Source organism: Lygodium microphyllum, chromosome 28 (genome assembly GCF_053477565.2).
Source record: "Lygodium microphyllum isolate KBCC chromosome 28, Lygodium_microphyllum_v1.1.10, whole genome shotgun sequence".
Classification (NCBI taxonomy): domain Eukaryota; kingdom Viridiplantae; phylum Streptophyta; class Polypodiopsida; order Schizaeales; family Lygodiaceae; genus Lygodium; species Lygodium microphyllum.
Window position 1 is genome coordinate 1589113 of NC_141162.1, and position 21629 is coordinate 1610741.

The window sequence follows — 21629 nt, forward strand, 5'->3', positions numbered from 1 at the left end:
CAAAGCTAATGGTTGTGCGCACCAAGCAATCAAAGACCCCACCAAAAGTACATTATGTGGGACAGTCTATAGAGGTAGTATCTACTTTCAAATATGTGGGGATTGAAATACCTGCAAACCATAGATGGCATACATGTGTGAAGCGGCGATTAGCAGCAAGGAAAAGCAAGTATTATCACTTTGAAAATGACTGCAACCGTACATGTACTAAATGCTAGAAAATATATTGTATGATTTTTTATGCATATGTTCTACAGAGGTATTATATGGAGTGGAAGTGTGGGGGGGAGCATCTCCTTATCTCCATGGAACAACATTGAGAAGCTGCAAAAAGCTTTTATTCGTAGACATTTGGACATCAACACTTATGCTTATAGAAACTGGGCTTCGACCAATTGAGATACATGCTATGATCCGAGTCCTAAGATATGCAACTCGAGTACGTCAAATGGATGACATTAGGCTCTCCAAACAGGCATGGGATGCTAGCACATGCCTACAGAAAACATGGAAAAGTAAAGTGCTTTCAAAAGGATGGGTGCTGGATATGCGAAAATGGTTTAAAGGGTGGGCAATGGATAGATATCTAGATATGCCATCCAAAGATATATTCATGGACACATTTCAATCAGACCTCTTACGAGCATATCAAGCAAAACATCAAAGCAAGGAAGAAAATGGTAAAGTTGCTTATTACAATATGCATATCTATCCTTCATGTTGGGAATTCTACATGTAGACAGAGGCACACATGCAACCATACTTAGCCAACCCACTCTCAATTGTATTTAGACAAAGTATTGCATGACTTCGAACTCGATCACACACTTTATTGATCAAGACAGGTGCATGGAGTGGACAGGCAAGAGAGATGAGGTTATGCAAGCTGTGTGAACTACAGTGTAAAATCAGAGCACATGATTATGACATGCCCAGCATATGCACACATACGGGCTGACTTTGATATCCCTTTATAGAGGCCACTTCACCAATTTCTGACCACTACTCCTATATCGAAGACAGGGCCTCTCATCACCCACATGTTATGCTTTTGGGACAACCACACTGCATAGATCATTCTTTCATCGTAGCTACCCTTTCCTAGCGTGGGGGAGGAGAATTATTGTATATTTGCAAAGGTCCCATGGGTCATAATTTGGCCTTCCGTGGACGATAATAAACTAAACTACTCTCTCTCTCTCTCTCTCTCTCTCTCTCTCTCTCTCTCTCTCTCTCTCATATTTGATTGTTTTTGTAGCAATTTGAGTATAGTAGTATTCTAATGTGGAAAATTGAGGTTCTAATGTATGGATTGTAGGTCAATCAACATGTTCAAAATCATCATAAGGGTCCTAGTGCTAATTTGGCATATGATCTAGTTTGCTTTAATAGTCAATAATATATTTGGTTTCTATGATAACCATAAATGATTTGTTGTTTATTGGATTACTGATAATTTTATATTATTTTACTCTTATCACTTGTGATTTAGATTTCAAGCATCTCATCTATGTTGGAGCTTAAACAACAACTATAAAACCTTTTAGGGTGTTGAACTAAATTGCATCTGCTAACGTCTTAAAATGAAATAGATGGTGATGAATGCCTATTGTTTTCTCTTGAAGAGAATATTATGTGAATGGTAGCAATCATTGAATATTTTTCAATTTTTTAAAAACATCTCCTTTGAGAAAATATTGTAATAGTTTTCCTTTTAATAGGGATGCAATCTCTTGAATGAGACATAATTTTTCTTTTATATGCAATTTTCATTTTTAATATAACAATGAACTTTTCTTAAACCAAAAAAATGGGCAACTCTCTTGCACACAAATAGTGTGCCCTTGTTGACCTTCACAATACATTATTGACAACCATAAATGGATGTGAAAATACGTTAGACTATCTAAGCCAACAAGTGATCATATGGCCTTGATGATACCTCAACTACTAGTACAAAGTTACCACAATATTGAAATCTAACCTTGTATCACACAAATTAATCTCATGACATGTAAAGTCATTGTTCCATCTATAAAGATTTTCAAATGTGATCCACACTAAGGATGGGGGAGTATTTATTCCAATTTTTCTTTATCTCAAAGGCCATGAGGATGATGTTTGCATCTAGTTTAATAATGTGGGCATAAATTAACTCCACTAACAAGACGTCTAATGCTACCAACTTGTGCAACACAATGGTGCGTAAAGTTAGGATTTCTTAGCATCATCATTTTATTATCAAAGGATGAAAGTTAGCCCATGGATATGGGTTTGGCAATGCATCTATTCAACAACATTGATTGCCATATGTACAATTTTTCCACTAGTCTACATATGCAAATCAAAATGGAGTGTGTTTCTTACAAATAATATCTCACGATTAAAGTTCTTTAGATAAGATCCACACACTTGTACACACAATAAGGACCTCATATCCTAGGATTGGCTAAGAGACAATGCCATAGTACGAGATAGATTTGCATAGTCAAAGTTAAACATTCCAAATCAACTCTTAATTAAACATGCAAGTGACTTGAACACCCCACTTACACATGTGGAATTATAGCAAGATGCTTGTTGAAAGGAAGTTTAGGATCCTCCATCTTTCCTGTGAAGTAAAAGCCATCCCTTGTTAATTGGCAACTTATCCCTTGATAGGGGATATATGCAACATCATCAACAAGGTTGGAGTAATAGGCTTTACTAACCTATTCACCCTCGTTAGGATGGATTTATTGAGGGTCTAACTACTTACATATATCTTGATTGTACAAACTGGGATTGAATACAAAAACCTTCATTGTTTTATATCCGAAGCCTTCAACTGTTTGATGTTAATTCAACTGTTGAAAAGGACCTGATTAGTACCATGGTATAGGCCAAGAAGTTTGATGTTTGAAAACCCTTCAACTAAGAATGTGGTGGGACACAAAGCTTTGAATCAAAAGGGGTGATGTGCCAATAGGACATTCAGAAAAGCTCACCACCATGCCAATTGGTCATGTTTGTTCCAGCTTAGGCATGCTAAGGCTTGTAGAGCGACAATAGGGTGCTTCGTAGACTCCTCTTAGTGACAAGGCACTAAACTCTTTTAAATTAGGGCAAGTTTTGGCTTGGTGCATCCATATGCTTGCATACATGAAAGGATACCGTAGACAAACGCATGGAGCTAAAGAGTTAACGGTTCAAAGAGGAACTTTTACTAGACATTTCGAGTATTCGTTAGAGAGAGAGAGACAGACAGAGGGACGGACAGAGAAGGGGAAGGGAAAGATTGTCGTGATAAAAGCTTCCACCCTCTAGCATATGCCTGCTAAGGCAGCAGTTCCATATTTCCAGGCCCAGCTGGACCTTTCTGGACAAAGCCTTTACCGTAACACATCAAGTATGTCCTTTATGGACACTTATTGGTGGATTTAACCCACTAACTGGCAGCTTTTGCAGCCATGGCAATAAATACTTTTCAAAGTCCCAGCTTTCATGAAGATCCAATGCTTCCTGAATCCAGTTATGACCACTCGATGTACAGTACGGTCAATGGTCATCTCTCAAGAACAGGATCTATCTAGCATAAGACTCCAGCCATTTCCAAATTACAAGACTTTCCTCACAGCCGAGCCAACCAGCGAGTTCAGAAGGAGCCAGCATAGCCTTGAAGCCATGTCTCGTGCTTGTGCGTCCATAGAATCTGATTTGTAACCCCCTGGCAAACAGAAAGTCATTAGTAAAGTTGGGTTGGCAACCAACGTTTTCATGTAAAATATACACTTAGAAAGCCACCTCTAGCTCCAAAACTGCTGTTGTCATTCGGCACGTCACTTCTTTGGCTGCAAAAGACATGCTGGGATTTCAGATCAACTTGAGAGTAACTCAATAATCAGAATAGCAGTTTGACGATCACAGAACCCAATTACTGAACCTGCAAATATGACCCAGTAATCCCATTTACCAGTTCGTTTCCAATGGTCGAATCTGACCATCCATATTCCATCAGCTAGTGTCTGTATGCAAATCCGATCAACCCACATTTGGCATACTGCGCCCCTGTATGAACCATAGCTAGACTTTAAATCTTCTAGTTCTTCAGAAGCAGCAACTTCCTTTCCCCAAGGTAGTATTGAAGTACAAGAGGGAGCCTAATTCAAGAACTACCAGGTGAAGATTAGAGGAAACATTTACAAATGCACCAAAAATAAAAAAGAATGTTGCAAGTACTGAATTGCCATACAGATGAGCACTACAGACCAGAGCATTTTTCAAGTGTTGAAAAACAGCATCTGAATGCTCCACTTCTGCCCGCAGCCATCTCTCACACAGAAGATGGAATTCCACTATCTGATGTGCCACCCTGGAGAATTCTTCATGATTCTCTTTCTTGAGCAGTAATTCATGGCTATCTCTAGGTGACTCATTTGGCTGTAAACCAAAATGCTGCATCGCTTGGATAATGCCAGCAGCACATCTCTCGCTTGCATGATATATTTTGGGGTTTCCTTTGGCATTCTCTGCATACCAGAGCAAGAGTTCCTCTTGCGCATTTCCAACCTGCACACTGCTGAGGTTAAAAGAGAGTAATAAATAATCACACTGAAAACTCACACATCATATCCAGATTAACTTCAACTATTCAGAGTAGAAATGACTCACTCATGATGTTTAAAGTCGCATTGAATACACAAACAGTTTTACTAAAAACAATCGAACTTCATGCATACACCTCCTATAACAGTATGATAAGCAATTATATGAGTTTCCTCATGTTTGTTGAAAGGAGACAGATATAAAGCTGCTCCCATCATGCACATGCATTGCACGTAATTTTCACTGCAGATATCCAGACCAGTACCAATATGAAAGTAGAGGAAGCTCTATAAGCAAAAGTACTTAACCAGGTACATCTGTACCTTCTGTTTCATAGGAGTTTGGTGCTTTACATTCTCAATTACCACCCTTCCCACCCAATTCTATCCCTCCTGTAGGTTCGTGCACATTAAATGTAGCTTTTTTTAGATCCACAATAGAGTCCAATCTTGCCACATATTATTTAAGATCCCCATCATATACAATGTAGGGCTTCTTTAGCTCCCCTGACCCATCGCCAACTGTCTACTACCTTGACCCATCATATACAATTTAGGGCTTCTTTAGCTCTCCTGACCCATCCCCAAATGTCTACTACCTTGCACCTGGTGCTTCATTGCCAGGAATGCACTAACACAGTATGCACCTCCTACAAGTGTGTCACACTCTGAACACTAGTATTGCTGTGTGGGAATCCCTCTCGTGCAGGCTCTACCACCCTCCCCAGTTGATCAGAAGCAAGGACACCTCTCCTCTGCTAATGATCCACCTACCTCCTTGAAGGGAGAAGGAAGTCATAAGGAACCACATATCTAAAAAGAACAGGTATTGTATGATTAGCCAGAAATCCAACCATCTTGATGAAAACTATAGTTCAAATAACAAGGGTATTCAACCCCTTCTAAAATTGAGCCCTGCCTAAATGAGCTTCAACCCCATCCAGCAGTGGTAATGCAATTTGCCACTCCATGGCAATTGAGAGGGGGTTCTGCAGTTGCACAGTTTCTCCAAACCCTCGTATCCAAGTTCGTCAGTGTATTTTGGCAACAGCTCAACACATGCACAAGATATGAGCAATCCCAAACCTCTACGCATTGGCCCCAGACAGACAAACAAGCAATCCAGCACCTTGTGTAGGTACATCCACAGCAGCATGAAGAGCCAAAACTCCTACCATGTATCACTCAGCAGCAGGCATACAGCAGCCTCAAAAAGGATATAGCTTCTTTGCTAGTTAATTGAAAAGAGCAGCCTGTTGTCACACCAAATGCTAGCTTGCACGCCACTTCCACAACAGCAGAACCTGACAATGTCAATAGCCACATGCCAACACCCCAGAACTGCCAAATCAGTCAGTCTATTGCTTGCCATTGCTCCCCAAACTACCACGACTGCCAGAAGTGTTAAACTTTTTGCAAAAAAAGCAGCTTTTTTTCCTCAAAACTTGCATGAAAATGCAGCTTTTCAGTTAATCTCTTAATACAAAAATTAAAATTGAACTTCCATAGCTTAATTTTGGCACGTCAGCAATGTCAGGTCATCAGGCATACTGCCACATCATCATGTTGAAACATGGTCAATTGGAATACTCTCTCTAACTATGAAATATTTATGTATATCACTAACCAAAATTATCGATCGTCCAATACACTTACTAGTCTCTTTATCCCCAGTGACACACGCACAAGGGTTGTACCATGCTGCATTAGGATTCAGCTTTATACATAAAGATAATGAACAGTAAACACTTGCCAAAATTAATCAATGTTGTAACTTTGGCCATGGGTGGTATCTATTTGATACCAGCTTCAGAATTACCAAGGGTTGTAACATCAAAACCACTAAGGACAACTACCTGGTGGCAGTGAGATAAAGATCACCAACTTCTCCTTTCAACTTGCCAAGCTAGTGGCATAAAGGTAGCACACGTCTTGTTGATGATCACAACTTTCTTCATCCTTCTCTCTACTTAGTTGATTGATATCTAAGATGTCTCATGAAGTGATGCCTTCACCATCTTCTCACACTCTATTTCAAATAGGAGCACATGATGCCAATGGGAATAGCAAACTCCCAATTGACTTCTTTCCTGGTTCCCTTAGGCCGGCCTACCACATGGCCTTGGGTCCTGGGAGAGCCATGACATATAGAATAGTAGTGATTGGACTGCAGCTCCACTTGCTCCCAGCCAGAGAGGGACACATACTGGACATTTTGAGAGAGCAGATTAATACTGATCTTAGATCTAAGTATCTTGTACATCTGCCAGTTTTAAAACTACCAGCAAATCAAACCAGAAGTCCTCGTGAGAATATTTCTAGAATTGCTTCAAAAAGGCTGAATTTTTTCCAAATGGAAATGTGCCATTAGAGAGTCAAGTTTGAAATAAAGATGCACTTTTTTGTTTCTCAAGGAAAGAACTTTCTCAGTTTTAAAACAGTCAAACAGCATAAAGTCAATCTTCATGATTTATCAATGCAATGCCTCTAGATTAGAAAAGATCAACAACAATGAAGATCATGATACGAAAATAAAAAAGTTGGCACAATTACCATCACTCCATAGACATCTGGAACACTGAAGAGTTCTGCATCATTGCCTGAATCTCCACATACTAAAGTGGCCTTTGGAAGCCTCTTCTCTGCTTTCAACTTGCGCAGAAGATAAGCCAAGGCTTGTCCTTTTCCTGCACCTTCTGGTAGAATGTCCAAATCTATTCCTCCACTATAAATCAGCTTTACTCTGAGCTGTAAAGAATATCATAGAAAACACCAACCAGCAAGCAAATTCTTAAGGGAAAGCAACAAGAATAAATTTCTTGCGTTTAATTAAACAGTAACTGATCATCTTTATGCAATTTCTCGTTTGGAATATAATACAAAATTAAATCCTGGTGCACTGCCTGAAAGTTTCTTCGAAATTGACAATACACGAGGCTTTTTCATAGTTTTATTCATTTCAAATCAGAGACAGATCATAAACAATGTGCGTTTGTGTATGCATTAGACAAGTTCCAAAACCTTGACCAGATGTATTTGCACAAAATTTCTATAGCTAATCAAACTTGTCCTTTTGTGTTGATTCCAGATAACCTTTCACATCTATCATTTTGAGAATGCCAACTCTGAATGACCCTCACCAAAATGACAAACGCTTGCATCGAGTTCTTTTAATTGAGGCCCTTAAATTTACTTGCTCAAAACCCCCTCTCATCAGTTACTTCTACATGCAGTATTTCATCAGGTTCTCAGCACAAAATAGCCAACATCAGCTCCTCCACCTTTGGCATCAACTTCCATTGTTTGAGAGGGGTTGCTTCTCCACATGGTGCATACAAGTCTCGGGATTTGACTTCCTGTGTTCAACATCAGCACCCCTGCCTGTTATATCTACCATTCTGCATTCATACTTCATTTTATTTCATAACTCATTCCATTATTCACCTTGTAAACAGGGGCTTGGGTAACTGAATAGTTCCCCCCATGAGGGCATCAAGTGGCACCTTGCTGCATGAGCATGGGCCTATTGTATTACTCCATTGCATGCATAAGTTAGGTGCCTTGGTTAGGTGAAAACTCACAAATGCAAGCACTCATCCAAGGGGAGAACCCATGCATTTTGTAGCATGACTCCTTTTTACCTCATCAAGTGGAGCATACTTGAGCACATTCCTCACCAAATATCCTAAGCAGAAACGACCACACCGCATTTACCACCATTTCGTTCGTTTATACCTCTACACCAACACCTTTGAGTGAGCTTTGTGTGTTATTGTGTCTTACTTTTGCATGAACCATGGAGTTGGTGTCAATGAAAAATGCACACACACACATACGAGTTCCATTCATTGAGAAACTCCAATGAAGATATCTATCACCTCTGCAATCTAGTAGGTCCTTGGCCAATCCAAAATGGCACCCTTGGCCCGATGCCTAGTCTGGATCTTTTGGGTCAGGGCTGAGTCATCTCTTCACTCTCCTTTGTCTCCCTTTTTGGGCCTGAGAGGGGGTGCTGAGCTACCAAAATTGGCCTCTAATTTGCCCTCTTTTTTGTCAGTTTTTAGCTCATTAGATCAGCCTTAAAAAGCCATTTTTGCTTTTTCAAAAAGACATGAGACTTATTTTTGCTGCAACATGTTCCAATAATGGGACTCCACGTGCACACCACTCTTCAGCCCTTGTATCTCTTTGCCTACCCACTGCATCTACAATTGTCACCATCATCATCCTGTCAGAGTGCAGCGGTGCGGAAGCGTAGGACTGAGAGAGAGAGAACGCAGAGAGAGAAGGGAGAGAAAGAGACAGTGTACAATGAAGATCTGCTGTATAAAGAATGCTGAATACAAAGATATACACGGGCGCAGTGCGCTGGACTGCGTGCCTCCACCTCGACGATGCGACCTGCTGTCCACCTCGAAGTCTGCTGCAGTCTGCACTGTCTGCTGTCTGAAATCTGTGAACAGAGACAGAAAACTGCACAGCACCGGTCTGTAATCTGCGACAGAGAAGAATGGGCAGACTGCTGGAAACGTCGGCAAAATATAGCCGAAAAACTGCCTGAAATGGGGCGCCAGAAATAGGGCGCAGCCTGGAATAAGTCGGCTGCAGGCAGTCGGACTGCCACGTGGCAGTCCGACTGCACAGTCCGACTGTGCAGCAGCCTGCTGGTCCGACTGTGCAGGCCTGCCTGCCCAAACAGGCTATGATCTCTAACACCCCCTCTCAGAGCCTGGGCAGGGCAGAAGCCTGAGGGATCTGGAATGTTGCCGAAAGAGAGCCTGAGGAAGCGCCTTTGTAAACAAATCCGCAAGATTGTCCTCCGTCTTGCAATACTCCACAGTGATGGTCTCATCCAGAAGCTTTTCTCGGATGAAATGGTACTGAATCTCAATGTGCTTCGTCCGGGCATGAAAAACAGGGTTCCTCGCCAAGGCAATGCAACTCTCATTGTCACATCGCAGCAATGTAGGACGAGTCTGGGGGCACCCAAGCTCCTCCAACAATCTCCGAAGCCACACAACCTCGCATGTGGTGGAAGACGTGGCCCGATACTCCGCCTCAGTAGACGAAAGGGCTACCGTGGGCTGCTTCTTGCTACTCCATGAAATAACACCTGCACCCAAAGTAAAGCAGTAACCTGTTGTAGACCGCCTGTGGTCCACGTCACCGGCCCAATCCGAGTCGCTCCAACCTGCAAGTACGAGATCTGTCCCATCTGTCCCTGCGGGGTAATGAATCCCCAAATCAGACGTCCCCCTTAGATACCGAAGTATCCTCTGAGCAGCCTGCCAATGCACCGTCTTAGGTTCACTCATGAACCCTGCCAAGAGCCCAACAGCAAAACATAGATCAACCCTCGTGTTGAGAAGCCAAATCAAGGACCCTATCAACTGTCGATAGCGGGACGCATCCGCCAAAGGAGAAGCTGAATGGGAAGTGGCCTTCCAGTTCGGATCCATAGGAGTAGAGAGGGCCCGACAATCTTCCATCTCAAAAGACACCAAGAGCTCCTGTACATATCTCTGTTGGGAGAGAAAGATCCCCCTCTGAGACTGATAAATCTCATGGCCTAAAAAGAAATGGAGTAGCCCCAAATCCGTCATCTCGAACGTCCGATGTAAAGCTGACTTTGTCTCCTGGACCTGCTATGCATCATCACCTGTGACAATCAAATCATCAACATATAATACAAACAGCACACAACCATCCTCGGAAGTGTGAACATACAGCTGCGGATCGGCCTTGGACCGCCGATATCCCAACTGAGACTGGAGGAACGAATCAATCTTCTCGTTCCAAGCTCGCGGGGCCTGCTTGAGACCATACAGGGCCTTCTTCAACCTGTAGACTTTCCCATCTGAAGAACCAAAGCCAAGAGGCTGCTCAACGTAGATCTCTTCCTTCAAATCACCATTCAGAAAGGCCGACTTCACATCCAGCTGATAAACAGGCCATCTCCTATGGCCAGCCAAAGCAAGAACAGCTCTAATGGTTGCCATACGAGCTGTGGGGGCAAAGGTGTCATGACAGTCAATCCCTGGGCGCTGGGCAAAACCCTTAGCAACAAGGCGAGCCTTGTGCTTATCCAAAGTACCATCACTGAGATATTTGGTCTTGAAGACCCACTTGACTCCAATCACCTTCTTCTTCGGGGGGCGTGGCACAAGGGACCAAGTGCCATTCCTCTCAATAGCCTCCAACTCAGCTTCCATAGCTTTCTTCCATGGGGCGGACTGTAAAGCCTCCTTCACGGAGGTGGGCTCTCGATCCTGCATAACACGGGACATCAAACAATAATTGGAGCAAACAAGCTCCGAAGAATGCGCCTGGTGCCTCCGTGACCGCCGCAGACCATCCTGCGGTCCCCACTCCTCAGGAACCCCCTCGATCCCTAAATCACGGAGTGTGTCACGGGCCCAGCGAGGAGGAGGCCGAACCTCCCCTCGTCGTTCTCCATCAGTAGAAGACTCTGGAATGTCCACCGGTGGTAACTCCTCAGAAGGGTCCAGTGGAACAGTAGACTCTGTGTCAGAAACAGAATCATAATCAAAAGGCACAGGCTCCAGTGGAACTGTAGAAGGAGCCAAACTCTCCCCTGGATCTCCAAGAACGGGGTGCTCCTCACCCGTTGAAAAAGCCGGAACCTCCACAAACCGCACATCACGGCTAGTATATACATCCCGCTTGACGGGATCATACAGTCGGTAGCCTTGGGACTGGGAGCTGTAGCCAACAAATACCTGTTTTCGGAAAGCCGCTTCAAATTTGTCACGGTGAGTCTTGGAAATGTGAACATAGGCATCACACCCAAAAACTCGAAAGTAAGAAACATCTGGCTTCGTCCCAAAATAAGCCTCAAATGGAGTCATCCCTTCCACGGCCGAAGTAGGGGATCGATTAAGGATGTGGACTGCAGTAGCCACAGCCTCGGCCCACAGAACCTGTGGGGTCTGTCGGTGCTCCATCATGGTGCGCGCCATCTCGATCACACTACGGTTCTTCCGTTCTAGAATACCATTTTCTTGAGGAGTATTGGTATTGGCAAACTCCTGGTGAATTCCTCTATCTGCACAAAACCGAGCAAATTCATTAGACACAAATTCACCTCCCTTGTCGGATCGCAAGGTCTTCAACTTCCGGCCTGATCGGTTCTCCTCAAAGAGAAGCCAATCCTTGAAGTGCGAGAAAGCTTCTGACTTTAGTGCCAAAAAGTAGGCCCATGTCATCCTGCTATAATCATCCACGATCAGCATGAAATACGAGCTCCCACGCAGGGACTCATTCCGCATAGGGCCACATAGATCCGTAGATACTAACTCCATCGGTGAAGTAGACCGCCGCGAAGCGGTGTGGGGAATGGCATCTCTATGCTGCTTCCCCCGTATGCAGGAGACACATGGCTGCTGGCTCACCACTATATCCGGCAACCCTCGAACAAGCTGTCCACGTGACGCCCTCCGAAGATAGTCATAGTTCAGGTGACCAAACCGAGCATGCCATAACTCAGACTGTGACTGTGAGGTAAGAAGAAGAGAAGAGAGGGCAGTGGAAGACTTCAGTTTGTAAATGCCGTTCTCCTCATATCCAGATGATAGAACCTTCCTCGATTCACGATCAAGGACTCGCACAGTAGAACTGTCAAATTCCACCAAAAGACCAAGGGAGCAAATCTTATGAACTGAAAGGAGATGGTACCCTAATCCTGGTACATGCAAAACCTCTGAGGTATGGGTGCCACCTCGTCCATCCGGAATAAGCTGCATCTTACCCCGACCTACAATAGAAACTGAAGAGCTGTCTCCAATGAGAACCTGCCCACGCGAAGGTCGCAGCTAGGCAACACCATCTGATGAAGGAGTCATGTGCCGTGAGGCACCACTATCAATAATCCACTCTCGAGATTGGGGAGCCGCCATCGCAACATCAGAAGCATTCGGTGAAGCGTCCTCAATGACAACTAAATGTAGAAATGCAGCTGATGAGGGTGCAGCCACCGCTCCAGAATCCTTGGTTTCCTTCTTCTTGGTGTCCTTCGAGTCTTTGTCAGGGCAATCCTTCTTCCAATGGCCAGTCTTTCCACAAATATGGCATGTGGAGTCTTTGTCCTTGTCCTTCTTGGACTTGTTATCCCCCTTCTTCTTCTTTTGGTCCTTCCCCTTCTTCTGAGAGGCTTGACCTGTCAACGCCTCCGACTTGGAAGCATTCTGTCCCTTTAACTGTTCCTCTTGGTCCAAGACCATAGGAACAAACTCTTCCCAGCGAAGAGTAGACTCTCGCCCCGAAGCAATAAGGGCAGAGTAAAATGTACCGAATCGTGGCGGCAACTGGGACAATAGTGTAATCGCCATGTCTTCGGAGGAAATCGGCTTCCCCGCATTCTGAACCTGCATCTGTAGCTGCCTTAGCTTGTTAATGTGTTCCCTTAGCGAAGAAGACTTATTGACGGACAAAGTCCGCATCTGGACCTCCAAAGAAACCCTCTTCATCAGGGTCATCCGATTGTACATTTGATCAAGCTCCAGCCATATCTCACGAGCCACCGTCAAGTGCTCGATGTGAGCGATCATGGCTGTAGTGCATGATAGAAAGAGAAAGGATCGAATCCTGGCATTCAGTTTGTCCCAATGAGACTGGGCCCTGGCCAACTCCGCACGAGCATCGAAAGAGAGTTTGGACTCATCTCTTACTGAAGGCCGGTCAATATCTTCCTGTACCAACTCCGCCAAATCATAGGACTCAAGGATGGCCAACATCATAACGCGCCAAATGCGGTAGTTGTCGCCGTCGAGCTTCTGATCTGTAGGAAGAGCCGGTAAGACAGGCACCTTCCGGTCCATAATCGCCTGGAACTCCAAGTCCATCTCTGTAGACATCTTCACCTGCAATGCCTTCTCAAACGCAAAAGCAGCCCCCTCTGACTGGGTAAACTCAGCCTGCTAAGGCTCTTCCGCGTCCTGAAGCTTCTTCACCCGCCGGAGGCGATGAAAAAGCAAAACCTGCACTTTTAGGTTGTAAACTCAAACTTTCTCCGCGTCAAACAGCAGTAAACAGCAGCAAATCCACCACCTGTACTCCTTTCCTGTGCGCCCACACTTGTTTCAGCCTTGTTCCAAGGCGCAGCCCTCCTGTCTGCCCTTAAACGCAAAAAACACAAATTTGTGTCGCGATGGAAACTCCACTTCAGGTTGATTCTGCGCTCAGTCAGCCCTCAAACACTGCTCTGATACCATGTCAGAGTGCAGCAGTGCAGAAGCGTAGGACTGAGAGAGAGAGAACGCAAAGAGAGAAGGGAGAGAAAGAGACAGTGTACAATGAAGATCTGCTGTATAAAGAATGCTGAATACAAAGATATACACGGGCGCAGTGCGCTCGACTGCGTGTCTCCACCTCGACGATGCGACCTGCTGTCCACCTCGAAGTCTGCTGCAGTCTGCACTGTCTGCTGTCTGAAATCTGTGAACAGAGACAGAAAACTGCACAGCACCGGTCTGTAATCTGCGACAGAGAAGAATGGGCAGACTGCTGGAAACGTCGGCAATATATAGCCGAAAAACTGCCTGAAATGGGGCGCCAGAAATAGGGCACAGCCTGGAATAAGTCGGCTGCAGGCAGTCGGACTGCCACGTGGCAGTCCGACTGCACAGTCCGACTGTGCAGCAGCCTGCTGGTCCGACTGTGCAGGCCTGCCTGCCCAAACAGGCTATGATCTCTAACACATCCACCATTCACCTATCATCCAAAAACAGGCTGCTGCTGTTTGAAGGCTTCAACAACCTGTGCTTCAACTTGACAACTACAATGACCTGGTTTCCAACATCTACATCAGTCATCCACATCAAGTAACCTGTCCTACTACAGTTGCAACTCCATCCACAACCAAGCAACCTAATTTGTTGCTGTTTCAATCTGTTTCTAGTCGAGCAACATCAGCATTTGTTGCATTTCAACTTCCTTGTCAGCTGCCACCTATTTACTGTTACATTAAAAAAGGTGCATCTCATATTAGACCTGCAATAGCTCATTAAACACCTCGAAAACTCAAATGCACAAGTTTGCTTCAGTGTCTCGTGAACAAAACCCTAAACTTTGGTTGCATTGCTATAAATAGAGTGTGCTAGGTCGCTTGCATCTTTATCATCCACAATCTATCCAATCTACCCATCATCTTCAACTATTGCTGTGACCATCTGAAGGTTGCCCATGTAGGCCATCTTGTGGGCAACGCATTGATGCCCTTTGATCCCTGATCTGGCCTCCCTAGGCATTTAAATTGTCGTTAAATGCAGTTGTTGCCCCTAGTGTCCTAGCACTAAGTGGCACAAGGGTTAGGGTTTATTTTAGGGTTTCCTATGACGGTTAAGCCGTTAGGGTTTCATATTTTATTATTTGAAGACACTACGTGCATCATTTTGGACGAGTGTGGCATTATTCAGTGTGATCGCCTAGAGCGTTGTACTCTCCCTCTCTCTTTGATTCATTACTTTATATTTGTGATTGAGTATTGTTATGCATCGATTAATTCTTTCATTCTCATTCATTTTCAATTAAATTAATCGCACAATCACTCCACAGCTGGGCCAAAAGTGGTATCAAAGTGAAGTTTCTTCATTGCCCTCGCCATCGCTCGCGATCATTCACCACCAGCCATCGCCGTTAAGGTCCTCCCACTCTATCCCATGAGCCATTGCCTCTATGCCGGCTTATATTCTCCATCAGCAATTGCACTCTGTGCCACCATCTTCGCCCATTCGCCCTTAAATCTCCAATTTTGTTGCATGCTGCTACTCTTGAGTCTACTATTCGTTATCTGTCCTCTCATGTTTCCAGCCTGCCAGCTCTCACATTGTCTACCAATTGCTACATCCTCGCCACAATCACCAAACTCGACACCCCTACCCTTGCACTGACACCACCTTGGTCTCATCTCCCTTGCGACACAACATGTTGACTACACATTGACTTGTTGCGTGTTGTCTACCTACATGGGAACCAACAATCTGCGCCTCAGAGTTCACCATATCTACTACCTATCATTCACCACATTGCCACTCGACGCACCTGAACACCCCGTCATGGTCGCCGCATCATTTGCCGCATTTTCATCATGTCAAACGTGGCATCGCACCACCTGACCGTCATTAATCCCGCTGCCACATCAACATGCCTGTCTTCGTTCAACCCCACAGTTTTTTCTCTCCTTTAATCATTAATCAGTACATTAATTCTTGTCAAAATATTAGCAAGCCCTTGTTCTACATAAGCCCCCTTCCAAGCACAATTAGGGCCAAATTTGGGGGTTTTCACAACACTCACCCAATTGGGCCCAACTTTCAACAAACTTCAGGGATTCTCCATCAATTTCACCAAATTATTCATCAAATCGAAGAAATTCGACAGTGTCATAAACAAATTTTTGGGCTTTTTCTTCAAATTTCCCTTCAATTTTGCCGCAAAATTTGGGCCTTCTCGAGGATTTGTCATTCTTCTTTGACATTAAGGTAGAATTTATCATCGGCCCGACATTTGGCATCTTTTAGGCAAAAATTTTGAAAATTTGTCAAATTTCTCTTCAATTTCCCAATAAAATTTGGGGCTTTTTATCATTCAAGCCCAATTTCACCCCAATTTCTGCAAGAAAAATTGGAACTTTTCTTAAATTCATCAATATTGAGGCTCAATTCACCTTCTAGTGTGGAATTCGACAATATTTGGATAAAAATTTTACCCAATTTCTCTTCATTTTTTGGGTAAATTTTGGGGCTTTTGCCTTCTTGGCCCTCGACATGCCCAAAATCACATTATTTGGCTGTTGGCCCTGTTCTTAGACGAATTTGATTATTTTGGCATATTATTAGGTGAATTTTCAGGATACTGTGTTGTGTCCGCATTATTGGACCATTTCCAGCCATTAATCTCTGATTTCGGCATATTGCTCAATTAAGTACTTGATCATGGAATTACCACCCTATCTGAGGAGGAAGGATGCTTTCATGGTTCCATTACCAGGATACCACTCAATCCCTTAATTTGGTGGGCTTGAGGTCCCTAACTACAAGCCAAAGCTTTGTGCTAGTGCTGATTTTTGCTCTCAACTGAGAAATTACAGTAATATGACTTCATATAGTGAGATGGAATCAAGCAGTAATGATGCCTCTCGGTATAGACACTAACATGGGGAAGAAAGAAATGCAATACCTAATCTTAGACAAGGCTCAGATCATGGACAGCAAGCTGAAAATGTTGCTATTGGGTAAGATGCAGGGCTTTCAGGGCATAATGAGACTGATGACTAGTAAAATGAAGAAAATTTTGATGACCAGTTCAAGAATCAGATGAGGACAGCAATAAATCTCTTTCCTGAATTGACAAAGGATCCTCAATTCACTCGATTTTTGAATACTTCAAAGAAGGACAGCAAGGGCAAGAAGAAAAAGTCATCTTCTATACCTTCAGGACAACAACATGCACAAAAGGGAACCAAAGCCTTCACTTGAAGCTCCCAAAGATGCTAATGAAGCAAAACAGTTGGTACCTACAAAGCAAGGAATGCATATGCAAGGCCATCATGAAAGTGCCAATCCAATGGATTTTGGACAACCAAGCATACATGCTATGATGGGGCAACCAAGATACTTTGGTGGTAGCATGATCTTTCATGCTATGGTTGGACAGGGGCCGCATATGGGAATGTATGGCACAAATCCCTACGGTATGCAACACCCAATGCATTTTGTGCAAGGCCCAATGTATTCAGATATGGCTGGAAATGTGCAAAGCCCTATGTATGGCAGCATTGGCTTGATGCATGGGGCACAAAGTAGAATGTTTAATAATGCATCTGCATCCCCGAATGTTTATGGGGCTCAAGGAATGAGTGTTGGTCATTCAAATGCTTTGTTTGGTGTTGGTTATAATATAATTTCAACAAATGCACCCTTTTTGCAACAGCTAGTGTATAACAAGTTGAGACCCAAAGGGGCAACAAAAGACTATGATGTGGGTGGAAAAATAGTGAAGTATGCATCCAATGGGTTTCTAGCAACAATTCTAGACTGTTTTTCAAATTTATATCATGTTTATGCTGTTTGAAATTTTTCAGCAAGTTTGGGGCATGAGGCATGGTTGGAACAACAGTGGCTAACGTTGTGACTATGAGGCCTTATGGAAATTCTATTGTAGTATGTTTTTCCTTTGGCACAATGCAGTGCAATCGAGAACGATTGCAAGGATTTCAAGGAGGAGGTATGTCACCTCACAAGGACGTGAAATTTTGAGATACTCTAATCTTGCCGATAAGATTTGATTAGCACGTGATGCACATGGTAGTTATTTCACGGTAACAAGCCAAGGATCCCAAGGATACAATGGGTGTCAAAGATAAAAGTTGTAATAAGTTATGCCAACTGGGTTTTAGTGGTCCCTCGGTGTCAGTTTTGACCCTAGGACAGTTGTTTGGCCAATAAGTGTCACTAGTGACACTAGGGACTAGCATTAATTATTTAATTAATGCTAGTCCAAGGGTCAACAAAGGTTGGGACCACTTTGGGTTGCAAATGGCCTAGCCAATTTAATTATGGATGGGCACATTTAATTTTGGGCAGGGTCAAGAGCACTGAAATTAATTTTCAGGATTATTTAATTTTGAAAACTAATTAAGTGGCTGGATAATGCTGAAAAATGGGTTTACAAGGCTGCCACTTGGCAAAAATACCCATGCAAACTGAGAAAACGTTATTGGGAGCTAGGTCTCAGCCATTTAGTCAATTTACAACCTGGGAGAGAGAAAGGGAGTTGTTGGTCCATTTTCTAATCAGAGAACAACATTTGCTGCAAAAGACCACCATTTGGGGACTCAACAGGTAAGGGACAACAAGGAGACACCTTCCAGTGGGGCTGGCAATGGCATTGTTGATTGGGTGATAGCCTTTTGGAGGTTCCTCGCAATAGCAAGTGACTACTTTAAAAGCAGGCTGAGCAAGTCCTTAGTAAAAATCAAGGGGCAAATTGCCCAATTTCTGCACTGATTGTTAGATCAACAAGGGGCTTTTGGATCAACCAAGAAGATCGTGGAATCTCGGCTTGTAATACATCCATTGGCAATTGAAGTTAAAGAAATACCGAAAGCGACGCCAGTTTTTGGGCCAAGAGGGTGTCTACTATCCAAGATTATTAAGGTAAATTGTGCATTTCAATTTATGTTAATTTAGTGATTCTGTAATTAAGCGCTTGATCAAGGAATTACCACCCTATTCAAGGACGAAGACTGGTTTCACCATGGTGCTTGCTTCAGTCCATAAAGAGCTTTCCATACGTGAAAGACCTTATCTTGCTAGTTTCCAGAAGAAAATTAGAATAGCTGCTCCACATAGAATTCCTCCTCCACATAACCATTCAAAAATGCACTTTTGACATCCATTTGAGAAATTGGCCAACCGTGGTCAGCAACTAGTGCAACCAACAAACGAAATAATGTCAACCATGCAATAGGACCAAAGGTTTCTTCATAATCAATACCTTGCTTCTGTCAAAACCCTTACACGACAAGACGAGCCTTGTACTTGTCTAAATTTCCATCAGCCTTTGGCTTGGTCCTAAATATCCACTTCATCCCAATGGCTTTCTTGTGACTTGGACAATCCACTAAAGTTCAAGTCTCATTTCGGTCAATACTCTCTAGCTCCTTCTCCATGGCCTCTTAACATTAGGGGTGCTGAAGAGCCTCTTGCCAACTATCCAGCTAAAGAATACGCTATGTAATCAATTGTAAACAGCAACATAAATAAAGCTTGAGGTGCAAGCAAGGTAGATCTTTTAGGGCTCTTCAGAGTGAAATCTGATGGAAGGATCCCTGAATTTCGCATGGTCTGATGGTACCAACGAGGTAATGAATCTCACAAGAGGGGCCTGGGAGCTAAAGAATTTGCAGAAAGGTCAAGAGCGAGCAGTAGACCTCAACCAGAAGCATCCCAAACAAGTTTGTTTCAAAATGTCAAGGGGTTCTCATAAAACTTTTGTTCTACTTGCAAGCAATATGTTTTCCTCTTTTCCAATTTGCTGTTTCTAGACTGATATCCTTGCAAATAAAATGTTACAAAAGACATAGTTTTGAAGCATACCCCATGATTTTGGAACTTTTCTTTTAGTGCAGCAATCACTTCTTCTGCCTGTGGTTTGTCAACATAAAAGCTTACTTTATGTGGTCTTTGCTCGGTGTCAACCTGCATACAACCAAAATAAAGGAAAGATGTGACATATTCAATCAGGATAAAAGAGGAATGTGATTATTGCTGGTTGAGAGGCCTGACCTGGAAACGCAACTGAGAGAATTTGGATGCCTCCTCAACGACAAGTGCTCTGTTCCACCCTTGGTTGAGTTCCTGCTCCCAACCTTCATCCGGGGTCATGCTATCACCATACATGATCTCTGTCCCAACTGACATGATAGCAATGTTTGGGGTGAGCAAGGGCTTCTGGCTCTTCAGCTCCTTGTAGAGGGTAGGGGATCTGCCAGTCGAGAAGACAAGGAGCGAGTCATGGGAATAGTCTGCACCCCACAGGGCGTTGAATCGAAGGAGGGAAAGGTTGCCAGTGTCATGGTGGTCGACCTGCAGACAAAAGACTGTAAATAAGACCAATGATAATCTTTGCCCTAGGTTACGAGAATTTGGGACTTCGTGACGTAAAGGAGAACACAGCTTGAATGGTGGTGCACAGACCATGCATGCAAACATACATGCAAAGTAAAACCACGACAGATGAGATTTTACAATGGTTGCTATTTAAAAGACTGGTGCTATACTGCCTTACACTGTGAAAAGGGAGGCAAAGGAAAAGGCAACTTGAATGGAAGGCATGGCTGCGAGGCGTGAGTGGGCAAGCACTCACAAAACAACAATATCAACAACAACAATAACAGAAACAGCAACAGCAACAGGTGACGGTGACTGCGACGGCAACAGCAACGACAGACGAGACTTCACCGTGATCGAAAGACTGGAAATAAGACCAGTGCTAATCTTTTGCCCTAGATTCTCAAACTTCAGGACTTTGTGAGGCAAGGCAAAAGGCAGCACCGGCATTACCACAACAAAACAACTACCACTACTACTAATGCAGTAGCACAACGACAGCAACTACTACTACAGCAATTGCAGCAGCAACAGACGAGGTTTTTCTACATACCATGGTGTGGTCGAGGTCTGAAACGATCATGAAACGCGGAGGCGAAGAAGGGAGAGCCATGATCGATCCTCCTGCTTCTTCGTCTGCCGCTTCTTCCTCTTCGAGGGAAACTAAGCAGAACAACTGGAATGCAAAGGAAATGAAGAAGAAGAAGAAGAAGAAAGGCGACGCCACCCAAAAGTAGGACACAATTTTCCAGCATAAAGGATGCACCACTTTTCGCCACGTGACGCTACGGCGCTTTTTTATTTTTCTTTTTAAAGATATACGTTTAATGTATTATTATTAAATTATTAATATTAATAATAATAATTATTATTATATGTGTGGCAACAAACCATTGCGCCATGTAAACCTTTCGTTTATACCACTACATTGATTTCTTTTATACTCAGAATATTCTAAGATTCTATATAAGTGTAGTGTAATGTATATAGTTTAGCTATTAAAACATATTGCCTTGTATAGAAAAAGATCCTTGAAGACCTTGCAAAGGATGATGTTAAGAGTCATTCCTCCTTTAAGAGCCTTAGAAACCCATCTATCTAATTTGACTTCTAACCAGATCCTCAACTTATTCTTGTAATATTTTGGGTACTACAACTCAGATTTAAATAACTACTCTTTTAATGTACTTATGATTATTACTTTTTTAAGAACCGCCAGCTTGGGAAAACCATGAGACAAGATGTGGCACATTTTCGTGAGGAAAATGTCTTTTGTTTCAGCATCTACCCTAGCCTCTCGAGGTGTAATGCGAGTCTTCCTTTTAATGGCACATGCACATGAGGGCGTTCGAGCCAAACCACCATCAGTGAAGGAGAGCCACACTTTGCGAACACAAAGCTCCACCTGTCTATTTTG

General features: G+C 43.4%; 1 protein-coding gene across 1 annotated transcript; it reads right to left on the bottom strand.

Annotated features, from left to right (window-relative positions):
• Nucleotides 1-2592: 2592 nt before the first annotated feature.
• LOC148011124 (sucrose-phosphatase 1-like) lies at nucleotides 2593-20920 on the bottom strand. The gene is made up of 8 exons (XM_087670210.1): nucleotides 20766-20920; nucleotides 19889-20188; nucleotides 19700-19801; nucleotides 7137-7331; nucleotides 4249-4548; nucleotides 3953-4139; nucleotides 3784-3830; nucleotides 2593-3706 (listed from the first exon to the last, which is right to left on the bottom strand). Exons 1-8 carry the CDS (start codon nucleotides 20823-20825, stop codon nucleotides 3635-3637), a joined length of 1263 nt encoding a protein of 420 aa, XP_087526336.1. The 5' UTR covers nucleotides 20826-20920; the 3' UTR covers nucleotides 2593-3634.
• Nucleotides 20921-21629: the final 709 nt, after the last annotated feature.